The sequence below is a fragment of the Ictalurus furcatus genome, chromosome 13, assembly GCF_023375685.1.
Source record: "Ictalurus furcatus strain D&B chromosome 13, Billie_1.0, whole genome shotgun sequence".
NCBI classification, from domain to species: Eukaryota; Metazoa; Chordata; class Actinopteri; order Siluriformes; family Ictaluridae; genus Ictalurus; species Ictalurus furcatus.
The window spans coordinates 19,345,157-19,366,057 of record NC_071267.1 but is presented as its reverse complement, the minus strand read 5'-3'; the positions used below and the strand labels follow the sequence as shown (position 1 = coordinate 19,366,057).

At 38.5% G+C, this 20,901-nt stretch overlaps 2 protein-coding genes across 2 annotated transcripts; one reads left to right on the top strand and one right to left on the bottom strand.

The window, feature by feature from the left end:
* Positions 1-402: 402 nt before the first annotated feature.
* On the top strand, positions 403-15,788 carry dnajb12b (DnaJ heat shock protein family (Hsp40) member B12b). The gene is made up of 9 exons (XM_053639239.1): positions 403-638; positions 4,633-4,807; positions 5,451-5,596; positions 6,951-7,124; positions 7,392-7,465; positions 8,980-9,089; positions 10,992-11,164; positions 13,898-14,037; positions 15,167-15,788. The coding sequence occupies exons 1-8, from the start codon at positions 506-508 to the stop codon at positions 14,014-14,016; spliced, it is 1,104 nt and encodes a 367-aa protein (XP_053495214.1). The 5' UTR covers positions 403-505; the 3' UTR covers positions 14,017-14,037; positions 15,167-15,788.
* Positions 15,789-17,092: 1,304 nt separating this feature from the next.
* ddit4 (DNA-damage-inducible transcript 4) lies at positions 17,093-19,471 on the bottom strand. Its single transcript, XM_053639240.1, has 3 exons — positions 19,315-19,471; positions 18,596-18,790; positions 17,093-18,179 (listed from the first exon to the last, which is right to left on the bottom strand). The coding sequence occupies exons 2-3, from the start codon at positions 18,738-18,740 to the stop codon at positions 17,689-17,691; spliced, it is 636 nt and encodes a 211-aa protein (XP_053495215.1). The 5' UTR covers positions 18,741-18,790; positions 19,315-19,471; the 3' UTR covers positions 17,093-17,688.
* Between the last annotated feature and the right edge of the window lie 1,430 nt (positions 19,472-20,901).

Sequence of the window (20,901 nt, the reverse complement as noted above, 5' to 3'; positions counted from 1 at the left end):
TGAGCTCCTTGGGACAGGCTCCAGGCTCCTCCATGACCCCGTGTAGGATAAGTGGTATGCAAAATGTATGGATGTCACTCAGTGTATCCAATATCACCAAAACCTCAAATCTTTTTTATCTCAAAGCTTACTAAACACTACTCCAGACATTTCTGAAAATATTGCAAATTCCTTTAATTGCTAGAAATAAGGATATTTCGTGAAAATGTGTCACATAAGAATGTTTTCATAGTCCTGGGCTATTGTAGTGTTATTATTGTACTATTGTACTGTCTGTATGATCATACAGAGCCATTAACCATATAGTTTATTCAGCTGCAAAATGACAATCGATTAGAGGAAAATGTACTATTAAATCTTTTCGGGTTACACAAGGAGAACACTTCAGTCTGCGACATAGAAAAAGACAATCTCTGTCTGATGTCATCAGAAGGCGCCGCCTAGATATGCTATGTGTTTATTTATTTAGCTAATTTCTAAAGGTTCATATGGTATATAGAGCGTAATGGAAGTGAACAAGGACGAAGCGGAAAGGTGTATCGATATTGCAGTCAAAGCAATAAAAAGTAACGAAGCTGACAAAGCGAAACGGTTTTTAGAAAAAGCACAGAGACTGTTTCCGACGGAAAAGGCACACGGTAAGCAGTGATAAGTCGACTAGCTAGTTCCCCTAGTTAGCTAGATTAAAGCTAGTTAGCGTTAGTCTAATATCAAATTTAATATCAAATAAGACTCAACAATCGCCTTTGTTTTATAATATGCTTTTATAATATAAGTGTCTTAGAAGTACAACTCGACATGTTATAGCTATCTGTGTCTATATGTTGGCTGTATTTTGGGTATTGATTGTGTGTCAGATGGCTGTCAGGTTTATTCTAACTACATTTACATTACATTTATTCATTTAGCAGACGCTTTTATCCAAAGCGACTTACAAATGAGAAAATACAAGCAAAGTACATGTCACAAATGTGTGATTCTATGAAATAAGTACACAAGTAAAACTGGAGTTGTAGTTATTAGGTGTGGTGTGAGTAACTGTCATTTATTATGACAGACTCGACTAGATTTTATATATATTTACATTTATGGCATTTGGCAGACGCCCTTATCCAGAACGACGTACATTTATCTCATTTATACAACTGAGCAATTGATGGTTAAGGGCCTTGCTCAAGGGCCCAACAGTGGTAGCCCGGCTAGCCTTCTGATCAGTAACCCAGAGCCTTTAACCACTGAGCTGTCATGAATGAATGAATGAATGAATGAATGAATGAATGAGTGAGTGTATGTATGAGAGTATATCTATATATATATATATAGATAGATTAGATTAGATTATATACTGTGACTGATTAGACAGTCTAGTTGTTTATAAAGAACAAAAAGTATATGTCTTTTTCATTGGTCAGTTGATGATAAACATTTGTCTTTTCATTTATTCTAATCACAATTGTCTTGTAATGTTATTCACCAAGATTCAATATGGATTACACAGTATCACATGATGGCCATAATCCAGCGGGGACAAAAAAAAAAGAGGTGACAGTTTTACCAGAGTAATAATTTTGTCTCTAGTTTTAACAGCATCTTCCTGACATTCCCTGCTGAAATTAAGCCCGCATAATGTGTGTGTGTGTGTGTGTGTCAGAGTAGTCACTTCTTACCACTTTCATTACTTTAACATGCCTGATCATCAGTTTAATATTCTTCTTGACATGATTGTTATTATGGACCAGACAAATCGTTAAACTGTGCTGAGATGTACCAGAACTTGGAAGCTGGTAAGGGGTAGTAAAGCCACAAAAGACACAAACACGCCCAGGAAGTGGGAAAATTTTAACATTTTTCCAGTCTTTTTCCTACTTGTCCACCAGTTTGATACAATCCTACACATGGTGACTGTGAGAATCCCCGCTTCAAAGTTTGAATTATGGTTCTTGGGCACACTTGAAGCACAGGGTGCCCCAAAAGTCTCTATACATAGTGGACTATGTTTGCTAGCACCACGTCGGTTGTGCCTTCACCAGTGCATGTTCGTGGACGTCCACTTCTCAGTTGGTTCCAGTCTTTCTGAATTTGTTTTTTGAACAATTTTGACAATGTTGTGTGTGATATGTTTGCCATGTCTCCTGTTAAAGTCCATCGCAACCTTGCGACGGCTTCCTGATCCAACCATGAGAATGATTTCAATACGCTCTTGATATACTTGAAAAAAAAAAAACACAAGGAAAAATAGCTTTTTCAATCATTTATTCAATAGAAATATAGATGTGCTATTCTTCTGTGGAAAAAGTAAGTACACCCTTGGCCTCAGAATACAGTATTGCCCCTTTTAGCAGAAATAACTTTGCATTATTGTCCACCAGTCTCTGAAATTGGCTTGCTGGAATTTATGACCACTCTTCCATGCAATATTCTTTCAGTTGCAAAATGTTTGAGGGTTTTCTTGCATGTACTGCTTGTTTCAAATCCCCCCACAACATTTCAATGGGATTCAAATCCAGGCTTTGACTGGACCATTCCATAACACTTCATTTCTTCTTTTTGAGCCATTCCTTGGTGGATTTGCTAGTTGGATTTGCTAGTTGGATTTGGATTTGCTTAGGATCATTATCCTGTTGAGGTCCACTTCTGGTTCAACTCGGTTCAAGAACAAACTTACTTCCTCAAGATCGGTCTTGCCAGGCTACCTTGAAAGAATGAACTTGGAAGGACAAGAGGACATAGAATGCATTTTTGCCAGAATTTAGATGTGCTGTGAGCGTCTTGTTGTACAATGGACCGTCCTAGCACATTTCTAGTTATGGGACAAGGTCCTCACCTCTTCAGTGCTCCCTAAGTAATATGTTTCAGCCGGTTAATAAACCAAAATCAATTAAGTATATTTTAATGTAAAAACGAAGTTAAACTCAGAACGAAGTTAACGAGTTACCTCAGGATGGAAGCTAGCACAATTTAATTCAAATAGTTCTGAGGGATATATTAGACTTTTCAACAACCTCATATATATATCTTCATCTAAATCATATATCAAAATCAGTCTTTTTAGATGCATATTTTGATGTATTTAGATTATTGTTGTTAAAAAGATGTTAAAACTCTAGGTATGCGTCAGGCCTCTGTCATCTGCTACTGTTTTGCTGTAATGATTTCTGGGACTTCAAGCGGGTTTAGTGTGCTCAAGTCTGCAACCGATGCATCTGCCATATCAAGAACACATCCGGGTAATTTCATGTGCCCGCGGTACTTGCGTTTTTGAGTATGTTCTTGAGAAGGAGTTCACAGGGATGCAAGATCGCATACGAACGCATATTGAGAAACAGCCATTATCTTCAAGCACTCTTTGATATGATGCAGAATTCTTAGTTGAATCAATGAATGCAAGCTGTCGAGTCCCTGAGCCAGCGAAGCAACCCCAAACTATAACATTTCCACCACCGTGCTTCACAGTTGGTATGAGGTGCTTCTCCTGAAAAGCTGTCTTTGGTCTGTGCAAAACATGTCTGCTGTTACTGTGGCCAAACAACTCTGTCTTTGATTTGTCTATCCAGAGCACATTATTCTAAAAGGCCTGGTCTTTGCCTATATGCTCATTGACAAACTGTAGTCTTGCTCTAATGTTCTTTTGGAGAACAAAGGTGTTTTCCTGGCACGCCTCCCATGCAGGTCAAATATCTTTCTGATTGTAGAAGCTTGCACTTTTACACCAACAGTTGCAGGAATTACTTAATTAATTAGCAGATCCTGTGATGAAATTTTGGGGTTCTTGAAGATTTCTTTTTGTATCAGACTCTGCTCTTGGGCTGAATTTGCTGGGACGGCCAGTCCTGGACAAATTGGCAATTGGCAACTATAGATGAGGTATTTCAAATTATTTGGAGATCTTTTTTTATATCCCTTGCCAGACTCATAGGCATCCACAACCTTTTTTCTGAAGGCCTTACAGAACTCTTTAGATCTTGGCATAATGACACCACACACCTCAGTAACAAAGGGAACACCAGACACTAGATATGAGAGGTTTAAATAAGACAGACATTCCCTAAGCAGGTTCTAATCACTGGCACAAAATCTTGAGATATATATATATGCACACTGTGGTTACTGTGCTGAGAACAAGATCTGTCTGGTTTAAAAACTTCTGTTTTAACAGGAATTGTGGAGCTATTCTAAGTATTGTCATTATCTTATTTACCACCCTTAAAACTATTTTGGCACAATAATTTTATTACCTTTTATTTTCTTCATGAAATACATAATTTCTTTTTGTAAATGCTGGCCAAAAGTCTCTGAACCTATAGTGACCCTTGTTGGTGCTTCTTTATTATTATTATTATTATTATTATTATTATTATTATTATTATTATTACTATTATTTTAAATATTTTTTCAGCAAAATGATATATTGTTGTTGTTATCATTGTTATATATGATATTTTTGCCATTTCACCCACCATTACTGTGAGTGTTTGCATGGTGTGGAAATGCTTTGGTTTATTTCCAGCTACTGTTTTTTTTGTTTGTTTGTTTTTGTTTTTTCAGTCTGAGACTAAATTTTAGTAATCATATATGATCGTTTTAATAACTGACTTCTAGTATTCAATTTACTTTTACTTTTGGTGTTTGCAGAGTTGTTGGAGACTCTGCAGCAGAATGGGAATGCGTCCACTCACAACAGTTCTGCAGGAGACAGCGAGAGTCCAGAGGAAAACGAGTCCAGTGCTAATAACCACAGTGCTGCAGAGGAGAAGATATCCGAATCAGCTAAAGCATACACTACAGAGCAAGTAGATTCTGTGAAAAGGTAAGGGTAGTGGATTGTGTCGTTAAAATTCTCACCTGGCAGACATAGCATCCCAAATTCTTCTTTCATGCATGCACTTTGCTCCAAGTAGAAGGTGTGACCCCTAGTCCTAGGGTTTTCTTGTATTTATGCCAAATTATACTGACATTGCAGCTCAATGTGTGTGTGTGTGTGTGTGTGTGTGTGTGTGTGTGTTATTTTTAATTTTTTTGTAAGACACAAGGAAAGAAAAGATAAGAATCAGACCACCTGCATGAGTATACAGGGGTCAATAGTATACTGTATACTGTTTACTCAATAAGCAGTCTTTGTTAACATGCACACTGAATAAACCGGTCATGTTATGCCACAAGGCACATAAAGAGGAGGAGTAGCTTCCTCAAATCTCTTATCAAATGAGAAATATTTCCGCTGAAGCTTTGCAGTAAACTTGCACAACATACAAGAAAAGTCTCCTGTTCAGCAGCACTGAATTTTTTTGCTGTTCATATCTTAATACGCGCAAACCAGCCTGTGTGAGCTGGATTTACATCATGACGTCTCTAAGCTATTGCTATAAAGATTAGTTAGTCCCTTATTCACACAGACGGCACATACGATGTCTGTCCTTGTCCTAACATCAGTGTTGTTCTGTTCTTGGTAGAATAAAACAATGTAAAAACTACTATGAGATTCTCGGGGTGCAGAAAGATGCATCAGACGATGACCTTAAAAAGGCGTATAGGAAACTGGCGCTGAAGTTTCACCCGGATAAGAACCATGCACCTGGTGCTACAGAAGCTTTTAAAGGTGAGCGTGACACTTTAGTTATATTGCTTATTTATATTGTAAAGTAATCCAACCCTTCTCTTGATGCTTTTATTTATGTTATTTCTACAATAGACATCAGGCTATGTCATATATGTGATACTTTCAACAAGTCACCACTGTATTACAATGTTTTTAACAGCTGGAAGTGATATTTAGGCCTGTCACGATAACTACTTTTATTGGATGATGTATTGTCTCATGTGTGTATAGGATGTGTTTGGGTGAGTTAATTAACCCGCTTCATTCACCGTTCAACTTCAGTTTGCGCAGCTTAAGCAGCCCAATCCCCGACATTACTGACTACGACTGGATTATTTGAAACACTAGAACTATTCCTTCTAGATTTTTCATCTTCAAAAAACATTGTTAGTGCATCGTTAATACCTTGTGTGTCGTTTTTTTTCTTTTCAACAGTATGTTTTAATTAAAATCGGTTCTAGTGCCTACTACACATCTTAAATTCCATGCATTTTTATCTTAAATTCGCTGAATATTCGAAGTTTGAATTTTAATTTGACAGCCCTAGAGCATTCGAGAGGACAGAGGCAGCGCGAGTGGCTGAAATGTTGGTGACGTTCACTCTTTTGTAAACAAACACGCATGTAAACATGACGGGCAATATCGAGGTCAGCAAAAACGATCGAGGATACCCCTGTATGTACGATAAGTCGATAACGTAATTATCGAGACAGGCCTAGTGATACTCATCTTTATACACTCTACCGGTCAAAAGTTTAGACACACTCATTCTTTTTTATTTTTTTCCCCCACATTTTATAATAATAATAAATTCATCAAAACTCTGGAATAACACAAATGGGAATTATGGGAATTATGTTGTGATAAAAAATCCAAAATAAATCAAAATAATTTAGTATTTTAGCATCTTCAAAGTGGTCAGCCTTTTTGCCTAGAATTTCCAGAAATGTATTCTTGGCATTTTCTCAACCGATTTCTTGAGGAATTCCCCTGAGGTGCGTTTTAAACAGTATTAAAGGAGTTCCCACCTACGCTGCACACTTTTTGGCTGCTTTTCAGAATATTTTTCTCGGGTCATCCATTTAAAAAAATATATTTTTGTAAATAAAACATCCATTTTCTAATGAAAGAAATGAATATGTTGGAACAATTATATTTTTTTCTACGACACCGATTTCAATCATTTAATCATACACCTTCAGGTCAAAAGGTTTTTAAGATCATGAGAAACATTTCAGTCGAGTGTCTCCAAACTTTTGACTGGTAGTGTACCTTACATACTGCTGACCACTGTTCCAGATGTTCCACGTGTATTCCTGTTGTGGTTGTACGCTAACGGTGTTGTATTGTGCAGCTATTGGGAACGCGTATGCCGTGTTGTCCAACCCGGAGAAGAGGCGTAACTATGACCAGTACGGGGAGGTGAGAAGATGCGCTGGCAGACGAAGGCACTCCGAGCGAGACTTCCAGCCTGATATCTCCCCAGAGGATCTGTTTAACATGTTCTTCGGTGGAGGATTTCCCTCTAGTGAGTGTCTGTGTGTTTGTTTGCTTTGTCACACTGCACTATTAGACACAGAGACTTTTATTTAGTCCCGATAAACACCTTTTTGCACACCATGACAGTGCTGCTCTCTGCAGCAGCATATTTCCAGATGTGCACATCCCATGAAAGTATTTGAGAGCTCTTGTCTAAGCTATTGTAGTCTACTCGTTACATTCTCAGTGTGTTTTTGAGGCATTACTATATTTAGTATAGTTATGTGATTTATTTTGTGTCACGTTGTGTTCTCAGGTAACGTTCACATGTACAGCAACGGGCGAATGCACTTCAGCCAACAGCGTGGTGCAAGAAGGGAAGAAAGAGGTGTAAGTAAAGTGTCCTTAAACAGCTCTATAAACCAGAGTGAACACTCAGCAGCTTTGAGACTTTGAATCTTCAAAATACTTCACTATTCTGTAGTGTTTTCTTATGTGTAGTACTGTTACATGCTCATGTGGACAGTCTGGTATAGTATGTAGTTTAATTGGCTGCTGGGGAAAATTCAATATTATGCCGTTATATTAGTGAATATAATGTAATCAGATTAATAGATGAATAATCTTATCTATATTAAACACTATATGGCCAAAAGTTTGTGGACACCTGAGCATCACACTCATACGCCCTTGTTGAACATCCCATTCTAGATTTAGTCCCCCTTGAGATGTTATAATAACCTCCACTCTTCTGGGAAGGCTTTCCTCTAGATTTTGGAGTGTGACTTTGGGGATTTGTGCTCATTCTGCCACAAGAGCACTAGTGAGATCAAGCAGTGATGTCGGGTGAGGAGGTCTGGGATGCAGTCGGCGTTCCAGTTCATCCCAAAGGTGTTCAGTGGGGTTGAGGTCAGGGCTCTGTGCAGGACACTCGAGTTCTTCCACTCCAAACTGATCCATCCATGTCTTCATGGAGCTCGCTTTGTGTACAGGGGCATTGTTTTGATGGAACAGGTTTGGGCTTCTTGGTTGCAGTGTAGGGGATTTTTAATGCACACAAAAACACCCTATACAATTGTGCGCTTCCAAGTTTGTCGCAGCAGTTTGGGAAAGAACCACATATTGGTATAATGGTCAGGTGTCCATATACATTTGCTTATATATTGTACTTCAGAAGAGTTTTGGCTATACAGGACTTTTGTGAAACTGTTGTTTCCACACAGTATTTATATATATATATATATATATATATATATATATATATATATATATATATATATATATATATATAAAATTTGAGTCACAGCAGGTATTATGTAGAGCATCCAAAGCTTTGGTACTAATTCATGGAGTGCATTACTTTGGTTTTTGCTCACCCTTGATGGTATTGTTTATGGATATGATGGTGGCAGAATGCACAGCAAGACCTTTGGCATGTGTTGAACAGTAGAGGTCAGCAGTGAGCTGTGTACAGGACTATATAATATAGTCAGTGGTGTCATGTTGACTCTCGGTTTCAGAAACCTGATGAGTTATGTAGCATAAATACATTTTGTGGAATAATTCACCATGTTACACATACTTATTGCATATCTTTTTGTGATTTTTATTTTTAAGGTACTATTTAGGATATACATGCCATTTTGCTGCCTATTTTGTTGAACCTTACTTATAAAGGTTCAACTATAAAAGTGAATTAATTTAACCCTAGACCTTTATTCTGCATTTGAAATCAGCTTTGGTTAGGTTTAAGTTTTGGACAGCATATAATGGCTAGACTGGGCTTTGGGTCATGCTATGATAATTTGTGTTTATAAGTAGGGAAAATTAAATAAGTTAAGTTTAAGTTTCCCCCTAAGTAAGTGTGTATGTGTCTCTGTGTGCATTTGTGTGTTGTGCTACAGGGTGGCTTGGCTTTCTTCGTCCAGCTCATGCCCATCCTCATCCTTGTTATTGTGTCCACTCTTAGCCAGATGATGGTGGCTGATCCTCCTTACAGCCTCAATTACAGACCGTAAGTTTGCATACTCACACACACACACACACACACACACACACACACACACACACCAAATACTTCTTTAGCCCAAGGATTTCATTATAATTTGAAGATCTGTCTTGCATATTAAATGCATAGACACACAACCCTCCACTTTGCCATTCATTCGCTCAACCATCTACGCTGACAGCCGCACACACGCTGTCACTTCCTCACCAACTGTCACCCACACACACACATAGACGCAGATATGCAGTGTGTAGTCAGTGACTCAGACTTACACATACAGTCTGGGGCAAAAAATTGGCACAAGGTTATTTAACACACAAGCGCCACTTCATGTTAATATACCTACCACCTTTTAATCACCTGTGGGAGGCTATTAAACGAAATGAAACAACATTGTCACAACATTGTAAAAAGGTTTACCCCAAAGACTTTATTTAGAAAAATCTAAAAGGAAAACAGTATTAACTTGTGTTGCTTAGATTGCTTCACTCTTTACTGGTTCATTACTAGATTCACTACAAAGTTCATTTTAAACCATTTCTCTGTACCAGCAATCCCATTATTATTATTATTATTATTGCTACTATTAGGAATGGGATGAAACCTCCCCTAACTGCCTCAGTGAAGGGGTAAAGCAGGATTGGTCTTGAGTTGAAGGCTTATTGATCCAGACTGTTCACTCATTGGAGGTATGGTAAGACCTATGAGGAAATGATGGCCGCGTGGACATGTAGTATTATTGGATAATCCAGCTGCTGCCGTCACTGAGTAGCCTGTTAATCAATAGCTAATCATATTCATGATTAGATTCACTGTTCCAGCTCCAGCAGACATGACTGATTCTGCTACTCGGACATAATTCCCGGCCACGCAGTCTGTATGACTATAAACATTTTTTTTTTTGCATGCATGCATATGAGTCTATTAGCACACATATTCTCACATACACATGCACAAGTGGTTAAAACAAACAGAGAGAAGAACTGATGTACACATCATGTTTTGTGAAACTCATAAAATTAGCAATCTAAAGAGGAGTAGGCCAGGTTTTCATTTCACTGCAAGTTATATATTGTATATAATTGTGTATGTGACAAATAAAAATCTTGACTCTTGATATAGTAAGAGATGTTACCTAGGTTGGAAGCTAAAGTAATTGAACAGATAATAATCTGTATGGCCTTCCTAAATAAGGGAATGTTAATATTATACAAATTAGGCACATATAAAATTGCAGTTAGATTCATGTTTACACATTTATTTTTGCTTAATTATTAAGCATTAGATTACAGTTACTGGAAGAAACAAATTCAAATTCAGGTGACCAGGCATTCAGGCTTATACTTATGACTAGTAACTAAATAATAACTCTGTAAACCGTATCTATATAGCAGCCTCTCTGCCCTTAAAAAAACAAACAAAAAAAAAACCTTGCAAGTTCTGTCTTGGGCCTTTGTATGTTGCTCACATTCTTAGCTGGGTCCTCACTAGCAGTCTTTAACTGAAATCTCATGTCATGTTCCTCAGTCAGACAACCCCTGAGTGATAATGATGGTGAAAGATTGAAACCCTCAGCAGAGCGGGCTGAGTTGGGCCACAGTATAACCTGAAAGCATGATCTCTTCGCTCTTCCCTTTGACCCAGACTGCCTATCACATGCAGTTTGTGTTGAAAGAGAAGTGTTTCAGAGACTCTGTATCTCGTTCTCTCTTCTGCTCCCCGATTGAGTCGAGCAGATGAGCGGATAATAAAAAAGTCCAGTCACGCTGTTGTTATACTACTAGACTAAAATTCATTTATCTGGAGACTGTCCCCTAAATATAACCCCTAAATAACTCAGCCGTAGTTGAACTGTACATGTGATCAGTTTCTTGGGTTTTAAAACACGTATGCTGTTTTGGGTTTCAGTTCTGTAGGTCACACACAGAAGCGGCTGACCGAGACCCTGCATGTGCCGTACTACGTGAGTGAGCGCTTCAGTCAGGAGTACAGTGGCATGAATCTGAGACAGGTGGAGCGCAGCGTAGAGGACGACTACATCTCCACCCTCCGCAACAACTGCTGGAAGGAGAAACAACACAGTACGCTCTTCCCACAAACACACTAAATCTTTCCACCCTTCCTCGTTATATATCTGAAGCCATGGGTTGATCCCTGTTAAATACTGTCAGCTTACAAACCTAGTGCAATGCACTAGAAGTAAGATGATCATCCTCGCTCTTATTTGTACCTTCGTAACGAACGTGGACTTTAATTTTCCTATAATGTAATGATTAGCAATCTTAAATATTCACTACAGAGCTGTATTCAGAGTTGGAGTTTAGAGTAGCTTACAAGGTATCACATCGATGTTTATGTGGAGAACAGAGGGTTCTCGGAGGTTTCTGAAGTCGCTGCTCGATTTTCTAGTCACCTTTCATACTTTTTGGGTTGCCAGGTTGTTCTTGGGTAGAGCTGAACAGGATGCGAGTTTCTCAATTGTATCTAGGGCACTTCCTTTAAAATAAGCAATAGGAAATGTGGACTGATGAAGCAAATAGCATTTTATGGGTAACATTTGCTGACAGTATACAATACATTACAGTATAATCAATTTCAACATTAAATATTAGATTGATGCAATATTATACATATGTGGAGTAGACCAGATTTAAATAAACATCTAATTCCTGCTCTAGGTATAATTGTAATTATTAGAGATGGCACGTTCATCCATTAATCAACTGCAAGCTCATAAAATAGCACTGACAGTGATAGTTCACCCAAAAATGAAAATGCTGTCATCAATTACTCGCCCTCATGTTGTCCCGAACCCATAAGACTTCTGTTCATCTTCGGAATACAAATGAAGACATTTTCAATGAACCCTGGGAGATTTCTGTCCCTCCATTTACAGTCCAAGTAACTAAAACTTTCAAGCTCTAAAAAGTTCATAAAGGCATCGTAAAAGTAAATCCATGTGACTCCAGTGGTTTAATCCCAGTTTTATGAAACGACACGAATGCTTTCTGTGCGCAGAACAACCCCTAAAATGAAGTCTTTATTCATGAAATATCTGCACTTCCGCACAGATCTCCGACGCGTGTTCACGAGAGATCCACGGCACGTGCGTGTGATGTTGACGTGACCACGGACAAAAAAAAAAAAAAATTTAAGTCCTCCTCTATGTAGAAATCTGCAGACATCTTTGTTACAAAGATGGTTCTACATGACTCGGTTTGTGTACAGCGTCCCTCTTCCTCTGCTGTAAACAGTGCAGCGCTTCCGGGTCCCGTTTTGGTTTTGGTTACATGGACTGTAAATGGAGGGACATAAATCTCCCAGGTATCATTTGAAATTGTCTTCATTCGTGTTCCAAAGATGAACAGAAGTCTTTATGGGTTCGGAACGACACGAGGGCGAGTAATTGATGACAGAACTTTCATTTGTGGGTGAACTATCCCTTTAATAATAGCACAGATGTGTGCAGCAAATCCTAATTATAATGGGAAATTTGTTCAGAATGAAGGGATTCTTGGGTCTGTAGGCTTGTTGGGAATTTGGGTTCTTTTCAGTGAATAAGTGCACTGATGCTCGTCTCATCGATAAGAGGCAGTTCTTTCACACCTCCATGAATTATTGCTATTTTTCAAAACCATCAAAAGAGCCCATTGATTGTTGAACTTGACTAACTTCTTGTGACTGTTAAAATAGCCTTGTACTTTGCGTTGCATTTGTTTTAAACAAAAAAAATCTATTTAAATGAATGTAAAACCAGCAAGGTGATACATATTTGCATTGACTAAGCTAATACGTACTCATTCCTGCGTTCATATTATTGTCCTGCTGTGTGTGCGCTTTGCTTTCTATTAGAAAGTAGAAATTGAAGTTTGCCGTTCGGATATTTAGTACTACACCTTAAAATAAAACAATCAGGCCCTCATGTTTTTCCAGTCAGACAGAGAATAGACTTAAGCACACTTCTTATACATGCAAAAAAAATAAAAATAAAACCTGGCTGTACTTCATTCAGTAATTGCTTTAGGGTTGAGGTGGATCCTGGGTGAAAGGAGGGAGAATTGACCCCAGATGCGACGCAAGTCCTACTCTTGTGTATCTTTTTATCAGTCAAATTTTATGGGTCAAATTTCTTTACTCACTGACTGGCAGGTCCAGTGAAATGTGTGTGAATGTCAGTCGGTTTCCCGACTCTGCACTACTACAGCTGTCCCAATTCGTCCTCCAGACGAAACCGCAAAACCACAAAGCATTTCCTCCGATTGTGTTTGGGTTTTTGGTTATTTCTTAACAAACAGGCACGTCATGCTGCACCATGATTAATCAGAATTGCCTTAGGACGGTTTAGACCAGGTTTCTTAATTCACTTGCATTCTGACTCACAATCTGCGTCTTTATTATCTTGCTCCATCATCAAGCTCATCGTCAGTATTCAGCAGAAAAGGACTTCTCTCTTCCTTTTAAACCATGTATCAAAATGTTTACAGTTCAGAAATCGAACTCCTGTACTGAGACAAGTGCTGCTTATCTGCTTTATCAGTATCGATGGTGGCGTTGTGTATTTTCTCAGTAGCTGAGTAAACACAGCCCCTGATAATCCTGCAGCAAAGCGACTGAGCGTGGTTCATGGGTGCATGGTGGGTTTCCCCCCCCACATATGGATATGATTCTGCGGAGGGGAAGTTGCCATGACAACTTGTTTGTGTCAGCAAGTCTGAAACGAAAACCGTTTAAATGACCAGTTTTGCAATGTGCAGACTGAATATCATGTCCCTGTGTGTGTGTGTGTGTGTGTGTGTGTGTGTGTGTGTCCGCAGAGGAGGGTTTGCTGTACCGTGCACGCTATTTTGGTGACAGTGACTTATATCAGAGAGCTCAGAGAATGGGCACGCCCAGCTGCTCCAGACTGGCCGAAGTTCAGACTTATGTCCACTGACAAACCAACATTACATGGCAGGTGAGGCGGAGAAAAGTGTGACCCTGAATGACGCCCCTCTTTATACTTTATGCTCTAGGTAATGTTTACTAAATAACCAACCCAAAATTGCATCCTAAGCCCCGCATGCAGCCCGTCTCCAAGTTGTGCACTCTGACTATAGTGCACTCAGACTTGAATCCTTATGGGTGTAGAAAGTGAACATTTGGGACATACTGTTATCATTAGCTCGTACACCGTGACAAATACGAACGCGTACAACTGTGTAATCAGTTATTAATCTTTGATGAAATGATCTAACCTATCATATGTGATTTAATCCATTGTTTTAATCTTTTTTCCCCCCTGTGTATGTTGTACATTATCCGCTACGTTAATAAAAAAATGAATAAAGAGATTTTTGGTAAGATTAAGCTCTGCACCGATGCAGCCTTTCTGAAACAGTGCATTAAGTAAGGAATAAAATACGATGGGGCATGTTATTTTAGGAAACTAATCAGCCACGGGGTGGTGTGATGTGTCTCGACGCAAAGCAGAGTCACCAGTACCACCCCGAAATGGATTATTTGCCATCAACAGCATGTCCCAAAGTGTTTTATTCCTCTTATAACGCAGCAATTTCCCAACTATTATAATTTTAAATTGAGTGATGAATGACGTTGTGGCATTGACTATTGTATAGTTACATTTAATGTTGTGGATTATCTGTGAGACAGTTTGGTTTCTGTTGTCACTTACGTTATAGCAATTATAAACAGTCATTCAATACCCAGCCTCTCTTTTTTTTCTTTTCCTCTCTCTTTATTGAAGGTAATAAATCAGGCCCAGTGAAAGGCAGTGTATTTATGTAGCATTTCAAGCACTTTGCTGAACAATAGAATTTATTATAGAAAAGGAGAGCAAACAGCACTATAGCAGCACTGAATGTTTGTCAGTATTAACATGTTTGCAGAGTTCTCATTTGTCCAGTGTTTCCTTTCAGTCCCTTGTCAGTGCTTTAGTGCACTTTACTTGCCAAGCGTGACCTTACTCTTAGGTGGTCCGTACCTCACCCTTATCAGTGTGAGAAGACCGTACAGCCCCACCCCACTGTGTGTGCCACATTCATATCAGCATTACTGTTTTAACTTTGATTTCTTTTGTTTTCTAGGTCTAGAATTGAATCTTCCTAGTAAAATGGTGGCAAACTGGTGACATTCAGCCAAAGGAGAGAGACTTCGAAGTGTTTGTGTGTGTGTGTGTGTGTGAGAGAGAGAGAGAGTCACAGAGAGATATCTATGTTAGAGAAGGATTATCTTGTACGGGTTTGTAAAGGAAAGGATCTTCTCCAGCCTTTTACAGACCTGAGCTACACCTCAGTTAAGAAACGATCCAATATTTTTATCAATTGGAAATGCATTTAATTCCCTTCAGGCTGTAAGAACCTATACATATCTTTAATTGGTTCCATATAGACCATGATCTAGTCACTTTGTATTAATTTATTAATTTATATAATTGTACATTTGAGATTTAGCTATGCAGGATTTTATTGATTAGGTCAACATGTTAAATAAGCATTAATAAGCACTCCATACTTTTAACCTTTTATCTTCGCCACTAGACTTTTACACTGCTCTGTAGTATTTATGCAAGGATCAGGACTTGTTTTTTTTAGTTATGACATTAGATATGTTTTAAAATTTTGCATTGCTGACTAAAATTCTGTAGAGATGCTTCTCTTCAGGATGATAAGAGAACAATAAAGTCCTATGTGCCACTCTTCAACCTTACACGTTAGTGTGCTTTGTGTGTTTGTGCTGAGGAAGTGTAATATTGTGTGCACGGGGGTGGGACTGCTGGGCTCTGTATGTGTTTCAGGAAGGGAGGAGGATGAGAATGTGAGTGAGAGTGTGTGTGCAGTTGAGTCATGCCAGATTTTGGCAGGCTATGTAAGCTTTAACGTGCAGTGGTTCACGTTCCACAGCAGTCAGTACTCACGTCTAGATCATGCCGGTTTCTGCTGGATTTGCATTTCTCATGTGGATCCTTTTTAGTACTGTATATTTTTCTCTCACACTTTTCAGCCTTTGGGAAATTTTTTCTAATTGAATAAGCACTTCGTAAGAGCACACACTTGTACACCATTTAAAAAATTATATCAAGGTTGGTAAACCATGAACTAGAAATTTGTGAAATTGGTTTGTTTTTGAAAGCAGACCTCAGTAATTTAAATTCAGACATGAGGAAAGTTACAGTTTGAGGTTTTCCCTACTCTCTTAAAACCTAATCCAAACGGGCCAAGTTTCAGAAAACAGTCTCTTTATGCGTTTGGGAAACTGATCAGCTTATTATAGATGAGGTACCTCAAGAAAAACCCTTATTCTCCAGCACTGCTATACTTGAGAATAAAGGTCCTGAATTAAATCAAATGGACAAGCTTGTTTATTAAAGAACTCTTCAAAAATTCATACATGTGTAACTCCATGTAAGCACTTAACTGATATGTACTGTCAAGAACTTTTTACTTATGTGCATTTTTATAGCAAAGGTCATGATCCTTTTGCAGTAAAAAAAAAAAAAAGCCCTAAATTCTGCATAGCTGAAGGTGGTCAATTTTTATTTCTAGCTGGTTTTGGAATGACTGTTAGTGTTGCTGGTTCACAGCTCCAGGATCCTCAGTTTATTCCTGAACTCGATTTACTGTCCGGACTTTAGTTTTATAAAAAAGGACTTATTTTCTACCAACACTTATTAAAAAGGTCAGTAGAACATTGTTGCAACAGCATTTTTACAAACTCTCCAATAGTGAAGATTAACATTTAATTCATACCTGGCAAAAGTGGCTGCTAATTAATCCAGTAATTCTGTCCAAAGTGCATTTCTGGAAGTAAAATCTAGAACCATAGCTTCTTCTGTGCATGTTTCTTGGGAAACCTGAAATCAGAAGGTTTCTTATTTAAAAGAAAAACTTTCAATAAGAGCCTAATTGTTCTATAGTGTAGGCGTTTTGCAGAAATCAAACACCATATGTTTTGCAGCACAATGAGAACCAAGTCTCACTGTGGTGAAGATAAGAAGCAAAATCACAAGCAAATATTTCTTCAAAAATAATTTATTTTCTGATTCCTTAATGCACATATAAAATGTAACAGTATTTGAATATCAAATAAATAATGATGCACAAGTGAATATGCATGTCACGATGTGTTTAAAAACATTTAAGATGCCAAGAGTCCATTTTAATGAAGGATCAAACTTGGATCATGAAATGGTGCTCACTGGATAAAAACAAAAAGAAATCTTTTATGACACAGGTAAATCAGGTTGATGAAATAGCTGCCACAGTTGCTTTCAGAAAATTAAAAAAAAAAAAAAGTGAGGTAAACGTTTCGAAGCAGTCAACAAAACGGCATCAGACAGGTTCAAAAACTGCCTGAAAGGAGTGCAATATATGAATGCAGTATCTAGAATATACACAGCAATCAGTGAATAGAAGAATGCTTTTACATTTGTGTACCCTATGCTCTTTTTGCATGAGCACCCTCATGACAAAATGAGACCTGCAATATCTGGTTATGTCTTCAGTATAAAGTCAATGGACACACAGTATTGTCACTCGGTTGAGAACAGCCCTCAGATCACTAGAAGTGAGCCAGAATGTCTCAAAGGGTCAGCTTTGGTCCTTGGGGCTCAACACTCTTCAATAAGCAGCTCTTCAGAGCTGTACAGTTTCCTTTTGATCACTCTGAAGCCAGTGCTGAGTTTTAGGGCACCTCTTAGAGGCATCGATGAGGATTTAGCAGTAAACAAGCCCTGGATCTTCGGCCAGATGCCTCCTGACTCAGGCCTGAGGACGAGCGTGAGCTGGAAGGTGGGTACAAGGCAGGGGTCAGCAGCAATCTGGCTTACACTGTGAAACAGCTCTCCCTGCTGCACACACAGATCTATGAGCGCCCCCCGGAGGCCACACGGCTCACTCAAGGCCAGCTGCACCAGCTCGCTCCCTATGTGCTCCAGCAGCTTGTTGGGGATGAGAAGTTTGGAGCAGTGCAGTGTGCAGCCTTTCGCTTCAATCAGGCTAAGAGCAATCTGTTGGACTACTTCTTTGCAGAGGCTCTCCTCCGTTGGGTCGTAGAACATGTCAGCTTCCAGAGCTGACAAGTCAGGAAGAGATACAGAACCTACAGATACAGAAGAGATGGAAAATGTTAGTTTTACACAATATGGAGTAAAAGAAAACCTCACATTAAGCAGCAGGCATCATATTGGGATGCGTTCTCACTTAATTACATCATAATGCGGTTTTCCAAGCCAAGCGTACTGCAGATATCAGAGGTGTCTTTATAAACACTTGCCAACCCCAAGCAATTCAAAAATACCACATTTAACACTTGTCAAAATCAACAGTCTTCACATACATCACCATGCTTCACAATAAATACTGTAACCTTTAAGGTGCAAGAGATTTCACTCAACCCTAATACGAACTTCAAACCTTTAGAAGGTGAGATGACTGAAAGCTCGCTTACAATGAACAAGCCACGCAATTTAAAAAGTAATGATAATTTAAAAGAAGAGAAAATTGTGTGTAACTTACCAGTATCTGAGCAATCATCTGCACCACTGTGCTCGGAGTCAGAGTCTATGCTGTTACTGCTGCTGAGTTTCTGCACCAGGCCGCTCCAGGACAGCCGCTGTGGAGCTCCATCAACCCAAACCCCTTCAGTCTGTGTCTTCTGCATGACTCCTAACCAAAAGTGCAGCTCTTACAGGGTCAAATGTGCTTTCAAACCTGAGAAAAAAAGATAGCTTAACTTAGAGATGTGTGTCTAGGACAAAAACAGGACTCAAAACAACTTGGGTCAAAAAAAACACCTCATGCAGACAATAAACAATGTTGATTCAACAGCAAGTTGTTCTTTTTAATGTCTTGAAGAAATCCAGATTTTTTTAAAAAAAATTGTCTAGAACATGAGCTTCAGAAAATTGTGTAGCATTAAACCCTTAGGAAGGCAAAACAAGCTTCCTCAGGGGTTCTCTGTATATGGTTTAATGCTTCAGCTTTCTTAAAGGGTCCTCCTCAGAACCTTTTGAGAAAAAACACCTTGTTGAAGAACTCCACAATTAAACCTTTAAGAGTTCCTTCAAAAAGGTACAAGCTGAAAAACACCTCAGTGGGCTACATTTAACATCATATTATTGTCTTTATTTGTATTTTTTAAGAAGCCGTTACTTTTGCAAACTGAACGACTAAATAGAAACAAAAACAAGTCTCAGGCACATTAAAGTAACATTGATTTCAACATAAGCACTCACCAAAATCGTGCAGATATAACCTGCAGGCGATGTCTTGCTAGTATTTGATGATAAACCAGAAATTTTCAGCTCAAACGAACAAAGAGCTGAGTAAGCTGGTTAAGTGCTCTTTCCTTCAGCGTTGCATCTGCTCGTCTGCAAACACTGATGTCATGCGCGAGAACAAAGCTGTTTATATAGCTCCGCCCAACGGTAGCTTTTCACGCCCCCGGAGACAAGTCAGCCAATCAGCTTTTAGCGCACGTTCTGAGCGTTCCACTTTGCCCAGTAACACGAAGCGCGCACAAGCCATTGTCTGCTGAGGAAGGGAAAAACACAGCAAGTAGTCTTTTGTTTCACCTAGGACAAGTTCGGACAAAACCTGTCTTTCTATCTGTGTGTCCGTGTCCGAGTTAAATAGGCATTGGGGGCAAAGTTAGTGTTTGGTAGGCTGTTTATTTTATGTGCTGCACAAGTGTGGCTACAAACAAGAATACATTTGCAAAATGGGTGATATTGCAGTATGAAAGTGAACATGTTTAGTAAAAAAAAAAACAACCTCATTATATGGATTTTTAATAATGCACATATCCACAAATGACAAAATAACACTATATCTAGTACATTAAAAAAAATATGCATGCATTAAAATAGTGATTTCAGTCATTTCTGTATGCAGAAAGAATCACATTTGTGGGCTGCATTATGACATCATTGTGTTTGTACATCCAAGCATCAGGCTGGATATCTAGGAGAATCCAGCACACAGAAAGGTGCTAGTTCCACAGGAGATTGCCAGCCTGTGATGCAACATTACATCACTCCATATAAGTCAGTCCTCTAGCTAGCTAAGGTAGTGTCTGTCTCAGTACACTCCATGCACATGGACTATGGGTTAAACATGACTTTAGTGGCCTTGTCAATATTTGTAACCACTCAAAGCTGCACACAAAAACACTGAGGTTAATAAATGTGCATTGATTTGGTGGGTGCAAGCTCACGTACTACTACAGCACCTCTTGTGGAGACATAATTCAGTATGATGTAATGTTATATGGTCCTAAATGAATCAACATTCTGTCATCACTGCTCATCTGATGCAACTTTAAGAACTTACTGGGAATGACGAAGACCAGAAATAACTGGTTTGAAAGGTACGGATGTATCTGATGCAAAAAGTAAAAACAATGCCATATATCAGTCATATGAATTTACAGAGTGCCACTATTATTCCTTATTAACAGCTATTAATTTATTCCCAACACCTCTAATTTATGTGTATATAATGTATATACACATATTACATACATCTATAAATTTTATCTATCTATCTATCTATCTATCTATCTATATATATATATATATATATATATATATATATATATATGCGCACACATATGTAATGCATACATGTATAATAATGTATGTAAAGTTCAAATATAGAAATAGCTAATATTCCTACAAATTTTCCACTTTCTCTTGTTTAGACCTTTATTTAAACATTTGGTTTTAGAAGTGTAATGTGGACTGTCTGAATGTCAATTATACGCTAATGTTTTATGGTGGAACAATATAGTTCTGTATACTAATAAGGTCCTTGAAAATTAA

What these genes read in the sequence shown, in the direction of transcription:
- dnajb12b (XM_053639239.1), top strand. Translation starts at nt 506, where the DNA reads ATGGAAGTGAACAAGGACGAAGCGGAAAGGTGTATCGATATTGCAGTC. An exon ending in CAAGAAGGGAAGAAAGAGGT is followed by an intron (nt 7,466 to 8,979) that starts GTAAGTAAAGTG and finishes GTTGTGCTACAG; the next exon opens with GGTGGCTTGGCTTTCTTCGT. An exon ending in CTGGAAGGAGAAACAACACA is followed by an intron (nt 11,165 to 13,897) that starts GTACGCTCTTCC and finishes GTGTGTCCGCAG; the next exon opens with AGGAGGGTTTGCTGTACCGT.
- ddit4 (XM_053639240.1), bottom strand. Translation starts at nt 18,740, where the DNA reads ATGCAGAAGACACAGACTGAAGGGGTTTGGGTTGATGGAGCTCCACAG. An exon ending in AGATGATTGCTCAGATACTG is followed by an intron (nt 18,180 to 18,595) that starts GTAAGTTACACA and finishes CTGTATCTGTAG; the next exon opens with GTTCTGTATCTCTTCCTGAC.